General features: G+C 36.6%; 1 protein-coding gene across 2 annotated transcripts in view; it reads right to left on the bottom strand.

Moving 5' to 3' along the window:
• Positions 1 to 21,575, bottom strand: part of LOC109612226 (agrin) — a 45,258-nt gene that overhangs the window by 1,966 nt on the left and 21,717 nt on the right. For both annotated transcript variants that reach the window (XM_059119641.1, XM_059119640.1), the window contains exons 3-4: positions 2,967 to 3,406; positions 2,797 to 2,903 (exon numbers count right to left, since the gene is read on the bottom strand). In XM_059119641.1, coding sequence (XP_058975624.1) covers positions 2,797 to 2,903; positions 2,967 to 3,406 — 547 coding nt within the window. The remainder of the gene's footprint in view (positions 1 to 2,796; positions 2,904 to 2,966; positions 3,407 to 21,575) is intronic.

Below are 21,575 nucleotides of genomic sequence, written 5' to 3' on the forward strand. Positions count from 1 at the left end.
GAAAGACCTTCTGTAGATCTTTTAAAGATAGTTTATAGATAAAGAACTTGTAGGTAATAATAGGTTTTGTTTTCAATTTATATAGCCCAAGTCATTTCTCTTTAATGAGCCAATTGATACATTTTACAGAGACAAACTCTAAGATTTTAATTTAATCCCCCAAAATGTAATCCCATTGTCAATAATTAGAAGCAACAATCACTGCCACCTTGAGACTGCTCACGATTTTTAGCAGAATACTATTTTTTCTACTTTAAAATTGACACCCAAGTCTAAACGGGCAAATACTTTAATCACTTACTTAAGTGATCATCATTTAATGTTGCATACTTTTAGGCTGAACTGAAAAATATCGTACATAGCACCAACATTATAGGGTTAAAAGTTTATGTGCATCAAAAATAAACCAATGGAGCACTTTGTTGTTATTGGAATATGAATAGAAGACTTTAGGAAGGTATTTTAATTATAGGAATACTTAAATATTCTCAAATGGCTTAAGAAGTTATTATTTAAATAAAAAACCCAGGGAAGGTCTATTTCTCTCTGTAGAAATAAAAATACTCAATAGAAGACGTTTGGAAGGTCTTGCTTATTTTAAAGGCACATGTAAGGTCTTCCAACAAAAGGAAGACACGTGAAAACATTTTTAACTGTAAAAGAGTTGTGGATGGTCTTCTATCTCTAGAAGTTTTTACATCCTTAGAAGAACCGGCTTCTATAATTTAAAAAAACCTACTAAAGGCCTTTTATCTATTGAAGATGTGTGAAAGGTCTGCTTTCTTTTAAAGCCCTGCTGAATGTCTTCAACATGTAGAAGAACTGCGGAAGGCATTCTTTGTACAGAAGACTTGGAAGATCTTCTGTCTTTAAAAAAACCTGCGGAAAGTATTCCATCTCAGAAGGACAGTATTCCATCTCAGAAGGCTTTCGTTTAAAGACCATTTTACGGCCTTCTATCCCAAGAGAATAATGTCAATTTTTGGAGACCTGTTGAAGGAATGTGTTTATACTATAAAAGTAATGTAATAGATCTATCCACAGATCTGTGGTCTTCTATATTTAAAATATCTGTGGAAGTTCTACTATCTCTGGAAAACCTGTGGATTGTTTTTATACCCTCCACCATAATTGGAGGATAATAAGTTTGCCATTCCGTTTGTAACACCTCGAAGTATACATTTTAGACCCCACAACGTATATACATTCTTGATCAGCATAAAATTCTATGTCGATTTAGAGATGCTCGTCCGTCTGTCTGTCCGCCTCTGGAAATTACTCTAGCTTCCGAACGAAATGAAGTAGGTTGATAAAATTTGACTCAAATGTATATTATCTCTGCAGGACTTTTGGTATTGAAAATGGGCCATGTAGGTTCACGTTTTGGTATAGCCCCCATGTAATTGTATCTTCCTATTTTCGGTATTTTGGTGATTTTAGCGACATTATTCGCCGAAAACGTTTCAAAATTTGGTATTTGGAATTCGTAATTGATACTACAGCCTATGACCGAAAATTGTCCATTCACGCCTTCGTATAGCCCCCATATACCGGTACCTCCCGATATTCGGTATTTTGATGATATTAGCGACATTATTCATCGGAATTGTTTCAAATTTAGTATTTGAAGTTCGTAATGGATACTACAACCTAAGACATAAAATTGTCTGTGCAGGTCCACGTCTTCGTATAGCCCCCATATAATGATACCTATTTTCGGTATTTTGATAATTTTAGCGATACTATTCACCGGAATTGTTTCAAATTTGGCATTTGAAGCTTGTAATGGATACTGCAGCGTATAGCCCTCATATAACGACACCTGTCGATATTCGGTATTTTGATGATTTTAGTGACATTATTCACCGGAATTGTCTGAAAATCTACACAAGGAGTTCTTTGTGAGTACTTTACCCCCTGAGAATTGTCTATATAGGTCCACGATATTGTATAGCCCCCATATAACGGTACCCCCGATATTCGGTATTTTGATAATTTTAGCCTTATTTTTCAACGGAATTGTCTGAAATTCTACAAAAAGAGTTCAATGTGAATACCTTACCCCCTGAAAGAGAATGGTCTGTATAGGTTCACGATGTCGTATAGCCACCATACAACGGTACCTTCAGATATTCGATATTTTAATGATTTTAGCCACATTAGCCAGCGGAATTGTCTAAAATTCTTCACAAGGAGTTCCTTGTGAGTACTTTACCCCCAGAAATAGACTTGTCTACATGGGTCCACAATATCGTTTACCCTCGATATATCGGGACTTTCTCATATTCGGCATTTTAAAGATTTTCACAGAATTTTTAATGGATTTTAATTTTTTGAAAATTTCCTAATTCGTTCCAAATTTTGGAGGTTATTCAAAGTTGTTTTTTTTTATTTATGTATAACACCCGTGAAATATCTTTAATTATTGGAATGAGATCTTATATCTTTAAAAGAGCTGCTAAGGGTGTTTTATCTTTAGCGGATCTGTGAAATGTCTCCTCCCAATCGAAGACCTTTGGAACATCTACAATTATACTTAGAGTATTATTTTTTTAAATTAAGTCATGCCTTCTATAACCTTCGTTCTATAGAAGGTCTTCTGCATGCAAAATACTTGCGGAAGGATTTCTAATTATTGAAGTAATGTTCACAACTTTCCGTCTTTAGAATACCCGAAGATGTCAATGTAGGTAAAGGCTTGTGGAACAGAAATTTTGACCAATCTTTTTATCCAAGCTTTTCATATGTAAAATATCTGTAGCATTTATATCTGAGAAATCAATTCGAAATATCCACCTATTTAAATATGTACGACCATCGGTACCACAAACCGGATCCTTTTCACTGGGACAACGATGTTTACAGTCCGATCCTTTGGCCCGCTCACAACCATCACGAACATCCTGTAAAAACATACGCATCAAAATATTATCTTTTCATCAACACAAAAATCCCGAGCTTTTTACCTTTATGACACCATTACGGGAACAGGTCTTCTTTTTCATGTCACACAAATTGGCATAGATTAAACCATCCGAACCACAGACAGCATCGGCGCCCACAGTTAAACTGGGTGGACACGATCGGGGGCAACTATTCGAGCTTGCACGATTTTGTCGTGGTATCAATGGACCTAGGGCTGCCTCAAGCAAACCATAGGGTGATGCATCATCATTTTGCATTTCCAAGGGGGATGGTGCATCGGTTGCTGCACTAGTTTCCACACCAGCTAGAGATTCATTTGCTATTGCCGCATCTGTTATGGATGTTGTTATCGTTGTTGTTGTTGCTGTGGCCGGCGTTTCATGTAGTTTCGGTTGTTGCTCTGCTTGCAATTCAATTCGACTGTAACGTATTACTGGAGCCTGAGCTGGCAGTTTTATGAATTTAATCGGTGAATCGGTTACTGCAAAGAGAAACAAAATGAGAGGGAGAGAGTGAGAGATATTGAGAGCTGTATTGGTAACATGAAAAACGATTTGTTTGATTTGGAGCAGTAAGGTTGTTATTTTATTCTCAATTATTTTTGGTTTTTAAAAATATTAAACAATTAATAAAATTGCACCAATAAAGAATTAATAACATTTCATCAGGCTATGTTTGCATTAACCTGCCGCATTATTATTATTATTATTATTATTATTATTATTATTATTATTATTATTATTATTATTATTATTATTATTATTATTATTATTATTATTATTATTATTATTATTATTATTATTATTATTATGTTGACTTAAAGAGTATGAAAACATACGTCAACAAATATGACTGAAAATTATAACCATAAAACGCCTCAGTGTAAGCGTGGTAGTATGAAGTCGTAATAAAAGGTAATAAAACGTCCAGATGCCAATGACCCTGTGTCACATTGGGCCAAATTTAGTTCAAACTTTTCATTTTTAATTTTCAAATCTTCTATAATCGACCACAAGCATATCGAAATTCATTTTTATACTCTCCACCATAATACATATGGGGTGAGATAAAAAAAAAGTGCAACCAAGTTCAGATTGTTATTGTAATTTCTAAACCACTCGTCCGACAACTGTTAAAATTATTCCAGTGACAGCTTATTATATTGTTTACAAGCGTACCAAAGCATTTTGGTGAGAATTTTCCAGAAAAAAAGTTATTCGTGATGGAAATCAAGCGTGATAGTGTGATTTCTTTATATTTGGCTGGAAGCAAAGAAAGCCTTTTGGGGTCTTTTGGAGGACTTTTAGGTGTAGACGACAAGTAGCAGGTCTTCTGTGGGATTAGTAAGGTCTTTATTCAGACATTCTCTGGATAGATGACTTCTTTTGATCTTCGCTGAATAGTCGAGCTAGAAGATCTCTTTTAGGTCTTTTATGGTAGAGAAAACATTTTTCAGGTATTTTATAGGATAGCAAACATCTTTCTCTGGATGTGAGACCTCTGTCTGAACTACTCTGGATAGGTCTTCTGTGGGTAAAAGACCTCTTTCAGATCTTCTACTTCAAGTTTTCTATGTGATAGACATCCTTCAAGTTTTCTATGGGATAGAAGACTTATGTTAGGTCTTTTTGTCTTTTTTATGTATTTTTATGAATTCGGGTCTACTGAAAAATAGAAGGCCTCCTTCATGTCTTCCATGGGATAGAAGACCTCCTCAGGTCTTCTATGGTATAGAATACCTGTGTCAGGCCTTCTATCGGAAGTAAGATCTCTTTCAGGCCTCCTATGGAAAAGAAGACCCCTTTCAGGTCTTCTATGGGACAGAAACCCTCATTCAGGCCTTCTATGAAATATAAGACCTTCATCAGGTCTTGTATGGGATAAAAAACCACCTTCAGGTCTTAAGTTTCAGTTCTTCTCTGGATATAAAACCTCATTCTTTTATGGGATGAAAGATGTCTTTCAAGCCTTCTCTGGATGGAAGACCATAAGAGTTCCCTCAGATTACTTTACCTCTTGAAAGAAAATTGCCTATATAGGTCCACGATATCGCATATCCTCCATTAAACGGTACCTCCCTATATTCGGTACTTTGATGATTTTAGCCACATTTTTCAATGGAATTTTTTGAAATTCTACACCAGGAGCTTCTCCTGAGTACTTCATCCCCTGGAAGAGAATGGTCTATATAATGTCCACAAAATCGTATAACCCCCATATAATATACCCTACGATATTCGGTAGTTTGATGATTTTAGCGACATTATTGACAGTAATTGTTTTAATTGTTTCAAAGTTCGTATTTAAAGTTTGAAGCTCGTTTGACGAAAAATTGTATGTACGTCCTCGTATAGGCCACAAATAACGGTACCTCCCTTTATTCCATATTTTGTTGATCTTAACAACACTATTAACCGGAATTGTTTCAAATTTGATAATATTAGCGACATTATTCAACGAAATTTTTTTAAAATTTCGTATTTGAAGTTCGGAATCGGTACTACAGCCTATGACAAAAAACTACTTATCCAGCGCCATATCTTCGTATAGCCCCCATAATAAGGTTTTCATTTAGGTGGCATTCTTCGGCGGCAAAATGGTTTAGGGCATTACAAGTTCATCCCGGCCGAACTTAGCTGCTTTTATACTTGTCTTAGGTGGTATTTTGGGGAGGATATTAAAAGTTCGGCCCGGCCGAACTTAATGTTTAACGAATGTTTTACTTGTTTTAACAAATCTTTGACTGACCTCCCCTTACTAATGATCGTTATACGAATTCCACACTCAATTATATAATATTAATAATATATAATATTTGTAGATGTTTTTGTTGTTGTTGCCGTTGTTCTTCTTCTTCACATTCATTTCTCTTTAATGGCAATATCGCAATCGCATATTTACTTCTATTACTCATTCCATGAGGTCACGTGTAGAATACATTTTCAAGATTAGTTTCATTTTCATTCAACAGAACAACAACAACAACGGCAGCAACAGCAGCAACGAGAAAAAATGCTTCACAGCTCACTGTTTTTTCCATCACACACATTTTTTCATGTTCGAACCATTAGAAGAGTCTGTCACGAACGACGATGAACGATAAAGTGGAGTAGTGTTGTGCTGTGTAGAAACAATAATAAAAACCGTATGTGGAACGCACACGGTCAAATGATTGCGGATCAAATTCATTACTTAGTAGGTAATGGACATGGGCGTAGTTAACGTGTATTCCTGGTGGGGGATGAGGGAAAAATTAGATTCGTCTTCGACAGCATTGCCGTTCTATGATGCTTAATTTTTTCTTTGAAGGTTTGGCACTTTGCGGAAAAGTTGCCAGAAGAAGGGGTCCTATATTGCCCATTTAGAAGCAGTTTTATTCTGTGGGCGGGTTTTTGCTCCTAATGAAAAGATTATCATTTTAAAAAGTTGTTAGCATTATTAGAGGTCAACCAAGAGTAGCCACTACTACTCACCTAGGACTTAATTAATAATTTATAGAGGGTCAACATTTAAATTTTCAGACTTTATCTAAGATTGTTAAAAATATATCATAATACTACCATATAAAATTTTCATCTCAATTTCCACTTCCATAGACTGTAGGCCTATGGTGTCTTCTATTCAATATCAAAATTTAATAGAATCTCCACGCCGTGTTGCGATGTGATACGACGTACAACTCTTCTCCTCCCCCTGTCGCTTTCGGCGTGCTTGTTGAAATAACGTATGAAAGACAATTCACGTTCGGCCACATACTGTCACATTGAAGAACCTCGCACCTCTTCAAATTAAGGACAGTAATGTGGCCAAACGTGACTTGTCTCATCTTCTGATTTTTAGGTGTCAATTTAACCGTTTGCACAACTTCAGATTTTCTATCAAATTTTATAGCGTATAATTCTCAGTTAACCAGTTGACCTGTAATTTATGTTCCCTAACTTTGGAATATATTATGACCCCAGTCTCGTCTAGCAAGTTTGATGTTTTCGAATTGCGTCGACATTTTCTTTCTACTACCCTAACATAAGAAGAAAGTTCCCTGAAGCGACAGTTGGTGAACTCCCTGAATTTAGTCTATAATAAATACTTATTTGTAGACTAGCTGGTCAGTCACGTCTTTTTGGTTCGCTATTTAAGTTTCTTTGTGTGTCCATAAATGTCCTACCATATTTCATCAAAAAAGGATATATATAAAAATTCTAGATTTTATCCATCTAGGAATTTATTTAGCGCAGACAGCAACTCCCTAATCAATATCGAGATGGCGCTCTTTACAGCTCACATATTAAGGCCAAGAATTCTTTCAGGACAAATTAACAATAGCTCCAACTTATGTGACTACTTTAATTTAACATATCCCTACCCGGGCCGTTCCTAAAAATACGTTTCAAATTGCCTTGGACGTCGATACGTAATCCCAATATCAAGATGGTGCTCCCTTTTAAAATTATCATTCGTAACGATGTAACAATAACATCGCCTTATTTCCCATATTCACTCGAACGGAGCCTCAACCGATCCGTTACTGTTAAAATATGCCAGGCTTTTTATTCGCTTAGAATTAGTTGTTTCAGACGCTAATTTATTTGATTGTTTCCAGTTCATAGATGGCGCTGTTTTAATAGTTTCTATCATCACACCAACTGAAGCTCATCTGATCAGATTTTAATTACTAAATATTACAATATGTTAATATAACAATATGACATTATTTCATTCACTTCAAAGTCCTTCAGAAGTACTCACTTGTTTGTCCAATATCGATATGAAGATTGCGCTCATTTTTCGCCCAATATTTTCGCCTCACTCGCATCTTCCCTTAAATTATTCCGTTTCTATATATACCCTCAGCCATACGGCTACAGTGGGTATATATCATTTGATATGGCCAAAATATCCCTCATCGAAACCCATTGTTTAGACCCTAGGTCTCTTTGGACCAAATCCATTTCAGGACATTTGAAGTCGATCTAGCGAAGTCCGTCCGTCTGTCTGTCTGACTGGCTGAAGCGCACCATAACTCTCGAATGGATTGTCCGATTTGATCCATACTTGGTACATCGTAATACTATTGTCAAACTTAGATCGAGTTCGGAGATGGGCAATATCGCTCCAATTCTTCTGGGACCTCCCCTACAAAATGTCAACATTTTCAAAGAAAATAATTTACTGCACAGAAAGAGATAGGATAATCCGATTTTGCTCCAACTTTGCATGCCCTAATATTTAAATCAGTGCTAGGTCCGGTGCGAAAATGGACAATCTCGGTTAACTCCATCAAGTCCTCCCCCACAAAGGGTTAAAATTGGGAATAATTATAACTCTTATATAAAGCGATGTAAGAGTCCGATTGTCTTCAAATTACACACATCACAATATTTTTATTAACCCTTGATCTGGTGTGAAGATGGAAGATATCGGTTCACTCCTTCTGGTATCTCCCTCACAAAGGGTCAAAATTTTGGAATACCCATGAAGCTCATAAAACGAGAAATTACTATCCGACACCATTCAGACTTGGTACATCTCAACATTTCCATCAACACAAAATCTGTTATAAAGATGGTAGAGATCGGACCATGCCTTCTGGTACCTCCCCCACAAAGGGTCAACATTTTGAATAACCAAAACGATCATAAAATCCGAAATAAGCATCCGGTTCTCTTCAAATTACACACATCAAAATATTTTTATTAACCCAAGGTCTGGTGTGAAGATGGAATATATCGGTCCACTCCGTCTGGTACCTCCCCCAGAACAGGTCTAAATTTTGAATATCCATGAAGCTCATAAAACGGGAAAATAACATCCGATCTCATTCAGACTCAGCACATCTCAATATTTCTATCAACATAAGATCTGTTGTGAAGATGGTAGAGATCGGTCCACTGGTTCTGTTACCTGCCCCACAAAGGGTAAAAATTCTGAATATCCATGAAGCTAATAAAACGTGAATTTAACATCCGATTCCATTCGGTCTTGATACATCTCAATATTTCCATCAACACAAGATCTGTTATAAATATGGAAGAGATCGCACCATTTTTTCTGAATTTTTTCTAACACAAGGTCTGTTGTGAAGGTGAATTTTAGAAAAATATCAATATTTTTTATCACCTAAAATGCACCCACTCCTCCGCTAATATTCATATGAAGATGGCGCTTTAAAAAAAAACACTCAGGCTTATCTCACATCTTGACTCTAATTTGAGAAAAAATCTCTCAGGTTTATCTCACATGTCTCTAATTGACCCTATCGATCCGCTTTCTCTAGGAATTAAATATTTCAATATTTGTATTTACTTAAAATTATACTGTGAATTATTTCAAACACTCAATAGTTCTCACAATGTCAACATCAAGATGGCGCTAAATAGAAACGCATCAGCACAGCTGATAGGACAATGAACTGTCAAACCAATTTTGGAAATGAAAATGTTGAATGAAAAAGTTATTAAAATTTGTTGGAAAACGCGAATTATAATAGCCTCCGAATGACGTAGTATAAGAAAGCATATAAAAATCTACTTATATTTGAAAAACACATTTAAATTTTTTTGACATATCAATGCTCCCAAGGGTTGTTGCATCTACATGTATTTTTCTGCCATGGTTGATATAATTTTTTTTAAGAAATTCAAAACAACTCAGAATGTTAATATGTTTGCCACCGCCAAAGCCTTCTATGAATGAAAAAAAAAAAATAATCTCCATTCATAGAATAAAAATCATGACTCTTAAATTTTTTTTTCCAAATGAACCCAATATCTTCAAATTAACTAAAACAATATGTGCCCAATAGCCCTCTTCTATTACTTACAGATTGGCTATGCCAAAATCTAAGCCAATCAATAATGACTTCAATGGGGGGAAAAGTGAAAGTCACTAAACAAAGACTATCTAAGAATAGACTCTGCCCCATTCTGGGACGGCACAAACCTTAAATTGGAGTAGGCAAAGCTAAACAAGCGAACTATCATCAATGAAACATAAATTGCAGCCTTTGTCTGGTCTGGTATTGGCCATTTTTGTAGGTGAAATGCTGAATTTGTTTCAGTGATTATGGTGACCCATGTCCATAATCACAATGGTATTGAAGGTGTTGTTGCTGGTGGCGCCGAACATGGTTGTTGGGTCCGCATACATTTCGCCAAGGTGATGTTTGTTCATGGCAATTTTTGTGTTTTCCTTTTGTTTGCTGATTTTCCAAACCAGAAAGACTTTCTTCCATTCGAAATGCCTGAAGATCTTCATCATTAGTTTGGCGATTGTTATCATCATCATCGTTGCCTTCATTCGGCCGCCACCACCATCGTCATGGTGTGTGATGTGATTTTCTCTCTTTTTCGTTTGCCATAATAAAATTCAATTAGTATGCATTCATGTTGTACATAGTTGGTTGGTGGGACTTGGACATCAGCAGATCTATCAAGCAGTAAGCGACTTGAATGCTGAATGAACAAAGTTAGACGGGCAACAGCAGCTTATAGCTTCAATTGCCAAGACATGCAGTTCCATTGGAATCTGACAAAAAATCTTTGTAAATCCTTAGATTATAATTAAATGTGATTGTATGTGTTGTGTTGTTGTTGCTGTTGATGATGGTGTTGTTATTGATGTTGTTGCCGTATCATTGAGCGTGATGTTGCCTTCACACTCGGAGGATTATGGCAAATTTTAATTGAATTGGAATTTCCGGCAAACTACTGGCAGCTCGCAAATAAATTCCCATAATAAATCATATGCTTTTCCAATTAGTGTCAGAGAGAGAGAGAGGGAGGGAGAGGGAGAGAGAGAAAATGTATAGATGCGAGTGTGTTATTGCACAAATGAATGGTCATAAAAATATGACACACTTATCGTTAGGTGATCTTTTGTGAAACTGGAGAAATCTTAGGAATTCCAAAATGGAAAATAAAATGTATGGCAATCGTAGCCACACCAATACTAAGACAAATGTTTCTCTATTAGAAAATCTACTAGTTGTCTGTTAGACATAAAAGTCCCATAAAAATACTTCCTTAGTTTGGAGAAGGTTACAAAAACACAATTGAGGACAAGTAAAATATCTGGCATTGATAAAAGATCTACATCAGACACTCCATATTTAGATGAGATTTAGAAATCTTTTACATATAGAAGATCCACTGAGGGTCGTCCACCAAGGCTTTAATACACCCTCCAGAAAATTTTCGCTATAATATTCGGCATTTATTCTGATGCCATGGTCACTTAATACGAGCGGAGAGCGACCATTGGCTGTTATGGCGGCCCATCACCATGTCCGGCGCTTGAGTTCTGGCTTTTGAGTCTATTTCCTATTTCAGTCTATTTTCTTTTTTTGTTGCGGTGTATGTTCTTGAACTTTTTGGATATTCAATGGCTTTATTCCGAGCTCATTTTTCAATATTTGGTTTTCCAGCCAAATATAAAGAAATAACACGCGCTTCACGCGCTTGAATTCCATCACGAATAACTTTTTTGCTGGAAAATTTACACCACAATGCTTTTCTACGCTTGTAAACAATAAATGGGCTGTCACTGGAATAATTTTAACAGCTGTCGGACGATTGGCTTAGAAATGACAGCAGTCTGAAGTTGGTTGCCGTTTTTATAATCTCACCCTCTATAGATACAATTTTTCGTACTTCATGGGACTTCAAGACACATAAGGTCTTTTATATATCTTATAGACAAATTAGACCTAAAGGTATTATATTCAAAAGTTTCGTTTCTGCATTATTTAATAGTTGAGACAATCATCAAAATTTTGTCTTACTCGCAAATTTTGGGTAGAAATTAGAGGGGATAATAAAATAGTGGAAACTTTCAAAAAATCACATGTCCTGATGACAAGAAATTGAACTTCAGATACGTGAAACAAAAATAACAAATAATAGTTATGAAGTATCAGTAGGTTTGTCGAGAAACCATAGAGATTGCACCTACACATCCCATGTTAACCCTTTTTGGGGAAGGTACCCGATAAGTACCATATTCACACTAGATCAAATTTTATTCGAAGTATAGTATTGTGCGAAGTTAAAAAACATTGGCTTGTTATTTAGCATTTTCGAAAAGTTATAATTATCCATAAGTTTGACCAGTTTTCGGGTAGATACCAGAAGGATACCAATTTCCGCATTATTTTTATGGGTAGCAAACATATTTTTATACCCTCAGCCATATGGCTAGAGAGGGTATATATCATTTGATACGGCCAAAACGTGCCTCATCGAAATAACGGTTTAAGACCCTAGGTCTCTTCGGACAAAATCAGTTTCAGGACATTTGGAGTTGATCTAGCGATTTCCGTCCTTCTGTCTGCCTATCTGGCTGGCAGGTGTGCACGATAACTCTCCAAGGGAGTATCCGATTTGATCTAAACTTGGTACATCGTAATATTATTATCAAACTTAGATCGGGTTTAGAGATGGGCAATATCGCTCCACACCTTCTGGTACCTCCCCCACAAAATGTCAACATTTTCAATAAAAATAATTTACTCCACAGAAAGAGAAAGAACTCCGATTTTGCTCCAAGTTTGCATATCCTAATATTTACATATCCCCACAAAGGGTTAAAAATTTTGATTAATTTTAACTCTTATAAAATGTGATGTAAGTGCCCGATTCTCTTCAAATTACACCCATCACAATATTTTTATAAGCCCAAGGTCTTGTGTGAAGATGGAATCTATCGGTCAACTTTTTCTGGTATCTCCCCCACAAAGGGTCAAAATTTTGAGAATCCATGAAGCTCATGCAACGCGAAATTAACATCCGATTCCATTCAGACTTGGCACATCTCAATATTTCCATCAACACAAGATCTGTTATAAAGATGGTAGATATCGGACCATTCCTTCTGGTTCCTCCTCCACATAGGGTTCAAGATTTTTGAAAAACCAAAACGTTCATAAAATCCGAAATAAGCTTCCGGCTCTCTTCAAATTACACACATCACAATATTTTTATTAAGCCAAAGTCTGTTGTGAAGATGGAATATATCGGTCTACTCCTTCTGGTACCTCCCCCACAAAAGGTCAAAATTTTGAAAATCCATGAAGCTCATAAAAGACGAAATTAACATCCGATTCCATTCAGACTTGGTACATCTCAATATTTCCTTCAACACAAGATCTGTTATAAAGATGGTAGAGATCGGACCACTCCTTCTAATACCTCCCCCATAAGAGGGCCAAAGCTCTTCAAATTACTCACATCAGAATATTTTTATTAACCCAAGGTAATCTCCGATTCCAGTCTTGGTTTATCTCAAAAATACATGGACATACGGACGGACGAACATGCATACATCGACGTAGAATGTGATTATATGCCAATCATCAAAAGGAACTATGAGTCTATCTCGTTTCCTTTAGACTGTTACAAACAAATTCACAAAGACATAATACCCTGACCACCTTGTAGTGTTGGGTATAAAAATGGAATACTTCGGTCCGCTATATCTGTTACCTTACGCATATTTCCACATTTTCCAAAAATTTGCATATATTTCATGTACAGTATAGGAAGTAGTCGATATGGTCCAAATCTGGTACGTTGTAATATTTACATCAGTCATAGGTCAGCTACGAATTGGACAATATTGGCCAAATGCTTCGGAACCTCCCACATAGAGGGTCGACAGTTTGAATAATCATAACTTAAAGCTGGGGGTATACATCTGTTGGAAAAACCGACCGATACTATTTTACTTGTTATAATACATTTAAAAAGCTGTTTAAACCAGTACTATCCAAAAAATCACGCTCCACTTCTGGTACTTCCCCCATAAAGTCAACAATTTGAATAATGATAAATGTCAAATAACTTCCAAATGTCTTCAAATTTTTAAACACGATAATATTTCGAGCACCAGCTTCATCATAAGAGGTCCGCATTTTTTGAGAAAAAATAACTCAAAAAATCAAAATTAGTGATGTAGTCCAGATCGATGTAGTCATTCCCTTTTCGACCCAATCTTATTGAAAGCGAAGCGTGTATCCTATGTAGCCAAAATTCCGTGCATCATAAAATTTGTATCATGCATGAGTCAGCTGTACCCTTCCTCCCATCAACTGTCTTCTATTTATTTGAATCCTTTTAAAAGTCCTCTTTACATCGAATTGTATTTGTTTTTGCTTCCTTCTCAACAATTATAAATTGTTTGTTTTAAACGTGCTATAAACTATTTAATAGCCAATTAAAAAGTTACATAATTTCTTATCTAAAAAATAGATTTTTATGTAATTTATGTTCGACTGGAAACAAAAGTAATGTAAAGTCGTTCGAATACCAACCGAAAACGATTAAAATATCATTTAAAGATGAAACTGCAAAACATGCCAGTGCCACGAAACTAGAAAACATTATGTCTTGTGTCCATCAAGCTGGCCACAAACGTACGGGCCAAAGTCTTCATGGCAAACACACACATGAACGCACACACACACCAAACCCAACACTCTAAGCCATTATGATGTGACCATATCTAAACAAGCAATAACGCTCCCAAGTAAAGATACTACAAAAAATACTATGTTACCAGTGGACTTTGTGTGTTTATACTGACCAGCATCTTCTGGCTGTTGTGGTTTCATGCCATGGGATTATCGTGCAGATAAACCATGGTCCGGCCCGGCAAGAAAGAAAGGCAGCATAGGTGTTAAAAATCTGGTTTTCACTTCACTTACATCCCCCACCCCCCAGACATGGCATTTCATTGAAGTTTATTGCCAACAATGAAGCCGGTCCGGCATTGCATTCGAAGTGAATGTTGAACGGCAAAGACGGATTCATAGGAAAGTGTCACACAAGACACATAACTTTAAATAAATTTCTTAGCACGAAGAGTGTTTGAGTGTGTGTGCGGGGGGATACATTTCTAACAATTTTCAAAGTGTATAAATGACATTCTTGGAGCATAATGCCCACATTTGTTTGGATGGCAGTGCTGTGCACGCAATAAACATTTCACAGAAGCTAATGGACAATTTGTTATGATTCTATTGTAATGGAGATTGTTTTTTTTCGCAATGATACATAAATATATTTTTAATTTTTTTTTGGAGTGGACCGATACTTCCATGTTCGCACCTGACTTAGCAAAGTTGGAGCAAAATCGGAATATCCTTTATCTTTCTGTGCAGAAAAATATTTTTTTTTTTTTGAAAATTTCAACCTTTTGTGGGGGAGGTACCAGAAGGAGTGGGCCGATATTGCGCCTCTCCGAACTCGATTTAAGTTTGATAATAATATTACGATGTACCAAGTTTGGACCAAATCGGATACTCTCTTCGAGAGTTAGCATGCGCACCAGCCAGCCAGACGGACGGATATATACCCTAGTCTCTAGCCAGGTGAAAAAGTTGAATAATGGTTCATGTTTTGATATAGGGGTTTTAAGCTCCTTTTTCACTTTTTCCGAGTGTGGAGTGATTTTTTTTTATTAAATTGAGATTTAGGAAGAGCCTCTATATAATTGTGTGTTTTTGGATGTCCTAACCACATTTGTTACCACTTTATAACAGATCTTGAGTTGATAGAAATATTGAGATGTACCAAGTCTGAATGGAATCGAATGTTAATTTCGCGTTTTGTGAGTTTAAAGGATATTCAAAATTATGACCCTTTGTGGGGGAGGTACCAGAAGAAGTGGACCAATATATTCCGTCTTCGCACCAGACCTTGTGTTAGTGGAAATAATGTGATGTGTGAGGACAGTCGGACTCTCATATCACACTTTATATGAGTTAGAATTATTCAAAATGTTGACCCTTTGTGTGGTACTTACTTGATGGAGTGGACCGATTCTTTCATTTTCGCACCTGACTTAGCAAAGTTGGAGCAAAATCGAAATAGCTTTTCTCTTTCTGTTCAGAAAAATATTTTTTTTGAAAATTTCAACCTTTTGTGGGGGAGGTACCAGAAGGAGTGGGCCGATATTGCCCCTCTCCGAACTCGATCTTGGTATAACATAATAATATTACGATATACCAAGTTTGGACCAATTCGGATACCCCCTTCGTGAGATAGCGTGCGCACCAGCCAACTAGACAGACGGACGGACGGATATATACCCTAGCATCTAGCCATATGGCCGGGGGTATAGTGAGTGCTCTGTTAAGAATATTCATAGCGCTCTTATTCCATTTTCTGGTCACCCAACAATTATCGATTCGTCGCCGGGCTTGGTCTATGTTAAAGCTCATGTCTACACTGGCGAGCCTGCTTCAATTGCAGAGCACAGATTTGCTTATTTTTACTCGGAAGTAGGATTGCTAGAAAAGTGGGAGTTTTTTTTTTACGGAATCTACTCTTCACTGTTTTGTTTTAAATTAAATTGGGAGAAGAATCGCTCAAAATAGAGAGTTTGCTGCAAGAGTGTAAAGGAGAGGAAAAAATATTATTATTATTTTCAGATTTGTATGCGTGTATTTAAGGGTAAACGGGTTTGATGTTCTACAAAAAAAAACCTTAAAAATAAAACAACGCTATGACATAAACAAAAAGAGTGCTCGGCAATACTAGAATTTGCTCGATGTTGAGCAATTTTTTCTCCTACTCAAAAACTAGGAAAATATGCTCCCTCTTATTCGAGCGACATCAACAAAATTGAGACGGTTTTTTCCGCTCCCAGGAGTGCTCTCGCTCGAATTCGAGTAAGTATCACTCATTGTACCAATTCGAGCGAGTTTTTCGGAGGTCTATTAAATTGACGCATTGGAAGACAACATAAGATACTGGCCGAAATGTTGGAAGGAAATTGGACTAAGCGGGTGGGCCATTTGAGGCTTAGTCGCGGTCATCGTTCACATGAAATAATCTTCAAATATTAAATAATATGGACTGTATCATGGTAAAATTAAGAAGGTAAAGTCATTTCAAATAAGACTATCCATCTCTGCATTATCTGTAATTTACCTTGTCAAATTATTCTGAATAAAAAGCAGTTTCCCATCTCTGATTTCTGGGTATACATGGTCTGATCCAGAACTGCAAGAAAGTTTTTGCTACGATAACTGATTTTCCATTTTATGATAACGAAGAAAATTGCAAAACTAGTAGATACTTGCGGTACTGGAACAGGACAACAATGTCAAATGAATAATTTTGAAAAAATATGAATGCATGACTTTACCTTTTTAATTCTATCAAGGAACGTACCATCAACTTGAAAAAAACTTTCATGCATTTTTCTGAATTTTGTGTATTTTGTGTTTGAAAAACGTTCCGATTGCTCTTAAAAAATATAAGACCTTGTATTGATATTCTTATGTGGAAAAGCTATAGAAAACCATGACCTTGTATTCTATATTTGGAAGTCCATTTACATAGGACCATATATAGGCCTTCCCTTTGGCCAACATCTGTTATGGGTCTTTTGCATGTTTAATTTTTTTTTCGTTTTCTTTCCATATTTTCTGCCTCACAGAGCAATGTATAATTACTGGAAATTAAGAAAAGTGAACAAGCAATTATCACCTCGGCCGCTAGCAAATATGAAAACTCGCTTAAAATTATTTGTGATTTTAACAAACACTCACACTGCCACGGAAGTACGGAATACCTCCTTTAGAAAGTCACCAAATTTTGTCTTTTTCAACATACCATTGTTGTTGGTCTTAATTGAGGGAGAGTGAGAGAGAGAATGGGAGAGAATGAAAAGAACAATTCCAGCGAAGAAAAATGAATGCATAATTAAACCGTTATTTTTAGCGGCTTTAATTCTACCGAATGTAATGCGTTCGGCATTCAAAATGTTCAGTCATTTGTGTGTGTTTGCGGGTCGGCCGGTTGGTCGGTTGGGTGCTTGCTTGCTTGCTTCATTATAATGAAAACTCCAACAAACTCCATTATGGCATAACTTCATTTATGCCATAATAATGGATGGATGGTTGGGTTATTTGTCATTCTGTGTGTGTGTGTGTATTTGAGTGAGAGAGTCTTGCTCTCTGTGTGTGTAATTATTTCATGAATATTATTTTTTTTTTACTTTTTAATGCTTTACAAATTACAATTTAATGAAAACAACAATTAAATCATTCAGAGGTGGTTTTACATAAACATTACAGAATACACAACAGCAACAACATCAGCTGCAAAGGCAGCGGCAGAAAATGGTAAAGCGGTTTGCCCTTTCCTACAAACTTGGGTATGAACAAATGTACGTCCATGCCTTGCTGGATTTATGTGCCTTAAACAAATATATTATCTTGATGATGGTCATAATCATAATTGTGTACTACCAACATGATGGCTGCATTAAAAAACGGGTGTTTGGAAAACAAAACTCTTCCCTCCACTGCTCTTCACCTCACTTGGCAAACATGCGGTAAACAAATTCATAAAAAAAATTATTAAATGAAAGTTTTATTTTTTTATGATTTTTTTTGCCAAGTTTTCTAACCACCATTTTAAAGCCTGAGCCGGCCAAAATAAAGTGAAAATGTTGTGGTCGAAATTTCATTTCAATGTCACTGGCTGTGTGACATCCAACCATAGATTGAGACAAGACACCGTCACTTTGGTGGATCTTTGATGGTAACAAATTTCGCTCTCTCTATCTCGGGTTTTTGTTTTTTTTCTTCTTGGCACAATGGAGGAGGTCATCATCCAACAGATGGCAGCCAGCCTGCCTGCCTATAACAACTTTCAATTTGTTGTCCAGTCCAAACGCAAATTCAAATATAAACCGGTGAAAGATTTTGATTTTACGACGTCTGCAACCATAAATTATTGTTGTAAAAAAATTAAATATGTATGCGTGTCCAAACGTACAATTTACTATTTTTTGCGTAAGCTTATCATTGTGAGCTGTAATAAATTTATTGCACAGATAAATCTTGGGAAAATATCCATATGTCGAATGTAATTGTTTTGACATGAATGTTTTTTTTTTTTCTGGAATTTTTATGGTTTAAATAAATTTAAACGGGAGAGGGTTTAATTTTTTTTGGGTCAACTATTTTATGAAAAACTCGCATGTACCCGTTCATGGAATTTAACAAATATATAAAATTGTACTTTTACCGATTAAAAAACTTCTCCATTGATTGAAATGCAGATTATAATTCTATCCTTTCGTATTTAGAATTATTTGGATATTTCGTACGTATCTTTAGCTACATGAATATCCTGGAGGAATTCTATTCCCACGGAAAGCATTTCCCTCGTGAGACAATTCCTCCAAGGAGTAATTAAGGGAAAATAACAAGTAAAAGAGTATCAGTCGGTTTTGCGGACAGATGTACACCCCAGTCTTGAGTTATGATTATTCAAACTGTTGAGGCTTTATGGCGGAGGTTCCGAAGTAGTTGGCCAATATTTACCAATTCGTATCTGACCTGAGATAGACTGATAAAAATATTACAACGTGCCATAAAATATTTGCAAATTTGTGGAAAATGTGAAAATACAGGGTGAGAAAAAAAACTGCAACAAAGTCAAACGTCATAATTTTTACATTTTTTTAATTTTATTGAATGAAAGCAAAAAATGCCGGAAACAGCATTAAATTTTAAAAAAAAAGTTAGATTTTTTCGAATTGGTCACCTTTGGCACTAATTATGGCCTTCAAACGGCCGTGAAACCGTCACACGCTGTCCGAATGTTGCTCTGCCGTATTTTGGCCCATTCCCGTCGAAGCTCTTGCATGAGGTGATCGACACTTTGGTATTTTTTAGTGCCAACCTTGCTTTCCAAAATACTTCAGACACAATAGTCTAACGGATTGGTATCCGGAGATTTTGGTGGCCATTGTGCGCTGGATAGGAAGCGAGGAACCTCATTTTGTAACAATTCATGAGTGGCGCGTGCTGAGTGCGATAGTGCTGCTGAGTCCAGTTGGAATATCCAAGTTCTGCGGCCTAAATGTTTGCGTGCCCAAGGCATTAATACACCCTCCAGAATATTTTCGCGATTATATTCAGCATTTATTCTGATGGCACGGTCGATTAATACGAGCGGAGAGCGATCATCGGCAGTTATGGCGGCCCACACCATCAACTTGGCCGGCGCTTGAGTTCTGGTGGCCAACCGATCATTTCGTTTGTTTACAAACTGCTGGACAACGAATGTTTTCTCATCGGAGATAACCAAATTGGGCAGTTCACCACTTTCGGCCAAGCGAAGCAACTCTTTAGCTCTTTTGAGTCTATTTTCTTTCTGTTGCAGTGTAAGTTCTTGCACTTTTTGGAATTTCAATGGCTTTACCCCGATATTTGCCGTATGGAATTTTGCTCACGAGCTGTCACTGGAATAGTTTTAACAGCTGTCGGACGAGTGGCTTAGAAATTACAGCAGTCTGAAGTTGGTTGTAGTTTTTTCATCTCACCCTGTATATCATCTCTACAACAGATCTTGTTTCTTCATTGAGCGTTTTGTTTTTAAAAATATTGAACGCTTTATGGGGGGAGGTACCAGAAAGAGTTCGCTGGTATATCCCATTTTCACAGCAGACTTCGTGTTAGTAGAAACAATGGGATGTGCGAAATTCGAAAAGAACCAGATGCTTATTTCCGAGTTTATGATCGTTTTGGTTATTCCAAACATTGGCCCTTTGTGGGGCAGGTACCAAAAGGAATGGTCCGATTTCTACCATCTTTATAACAGATCTTCTGTTTATGGAGATGTGCCAAGTCTGAATGGAATCGGATGTTAATTTCGTGTTTTATGAACTTCGTGAATATTCAAAATTTTCACCCTTTTTGGGGGAGGTACCAGAAGGAGTGGAACGATATATTCTATCTTCATACCAGACCTTGGGTTAACAAAAATATTGTGATGTGTGTAATTTGAAGAGAACCGGATGCTTATTTCGGATTTTATGATCGTTTTGGTTATTCCAAACTTTGGCCCTTTGTGGGGGAGGTACCAAAAGGAATGGTCCGATCTCTACCATCTTTATAACAGATCTTGCGATAATAAAAATATTGAGATTTGCCAAGTCTGAATAAAATCGGATGTTAATTTCGTGTTTTATGAGCTTGATAGATATTCAAAATATTGACCCTTTGTGCGGGAGGTACCAGAAGGAGTGGACCGATACATTCCATCTTCACACCAGATCAAGGGTTAATAAAAATATTGTGATGTGTCTAATTTGAAGAAAATCGGACTCTTACATCACTATTTATAAGAGTTGTAATTATTCAAAATTTTGAGCTTTTGTGGGGGAGGTACTTGATGGAGTGGTTTGATACTGTCGATTTTCGCACCAGACCTAGCACTGATGCAAATATTATAATTTGCAAAGTTTGAGCAAAATCTCTTTTTGTGCAGTAAATTATTTTGTTTGAAAATATTGACATTTTGTGTGGGAGGTACCAGAAGGAGTGGACCGATATTGCCCATCTCCGAACTCGATCTAAGTTTGACCATAATATTAGGATGTACCAAGTTTGCACCACATCCGATACTACCTTCGAGGGTTACCGTGCGCACCAGCCAGACAGAGGTTCGGACGGACATCGCCCAATCGACAAATGTCCTGAAACGGATTTGGTCCAAAGAGACCTTGGGTCTAAAACCGTTTTTTCGATGAGGCACATTTTGGCCGTATCAAATGATATACATATGCCCTCTCTATCCATATGGCCGAAGTTATAATTATCACATACCACATACAAAGTAGAGGAAGGAGTC

This window comes from Musca domestica, unplaced genomic scaffold (assembly GCF_030504385.1).
Source record: "Musca domestica strain aabys unplaced genomic scaffold, Musca_domestica.polishedcontigs.V.1.1 15, whole genome shotgun sequence".
Taxonomy (NCBI): Eukaryota; Metazoa; Arthropoda; class Insecta; order Diptera; family Muscidae; genus Musca; species Musca domestica.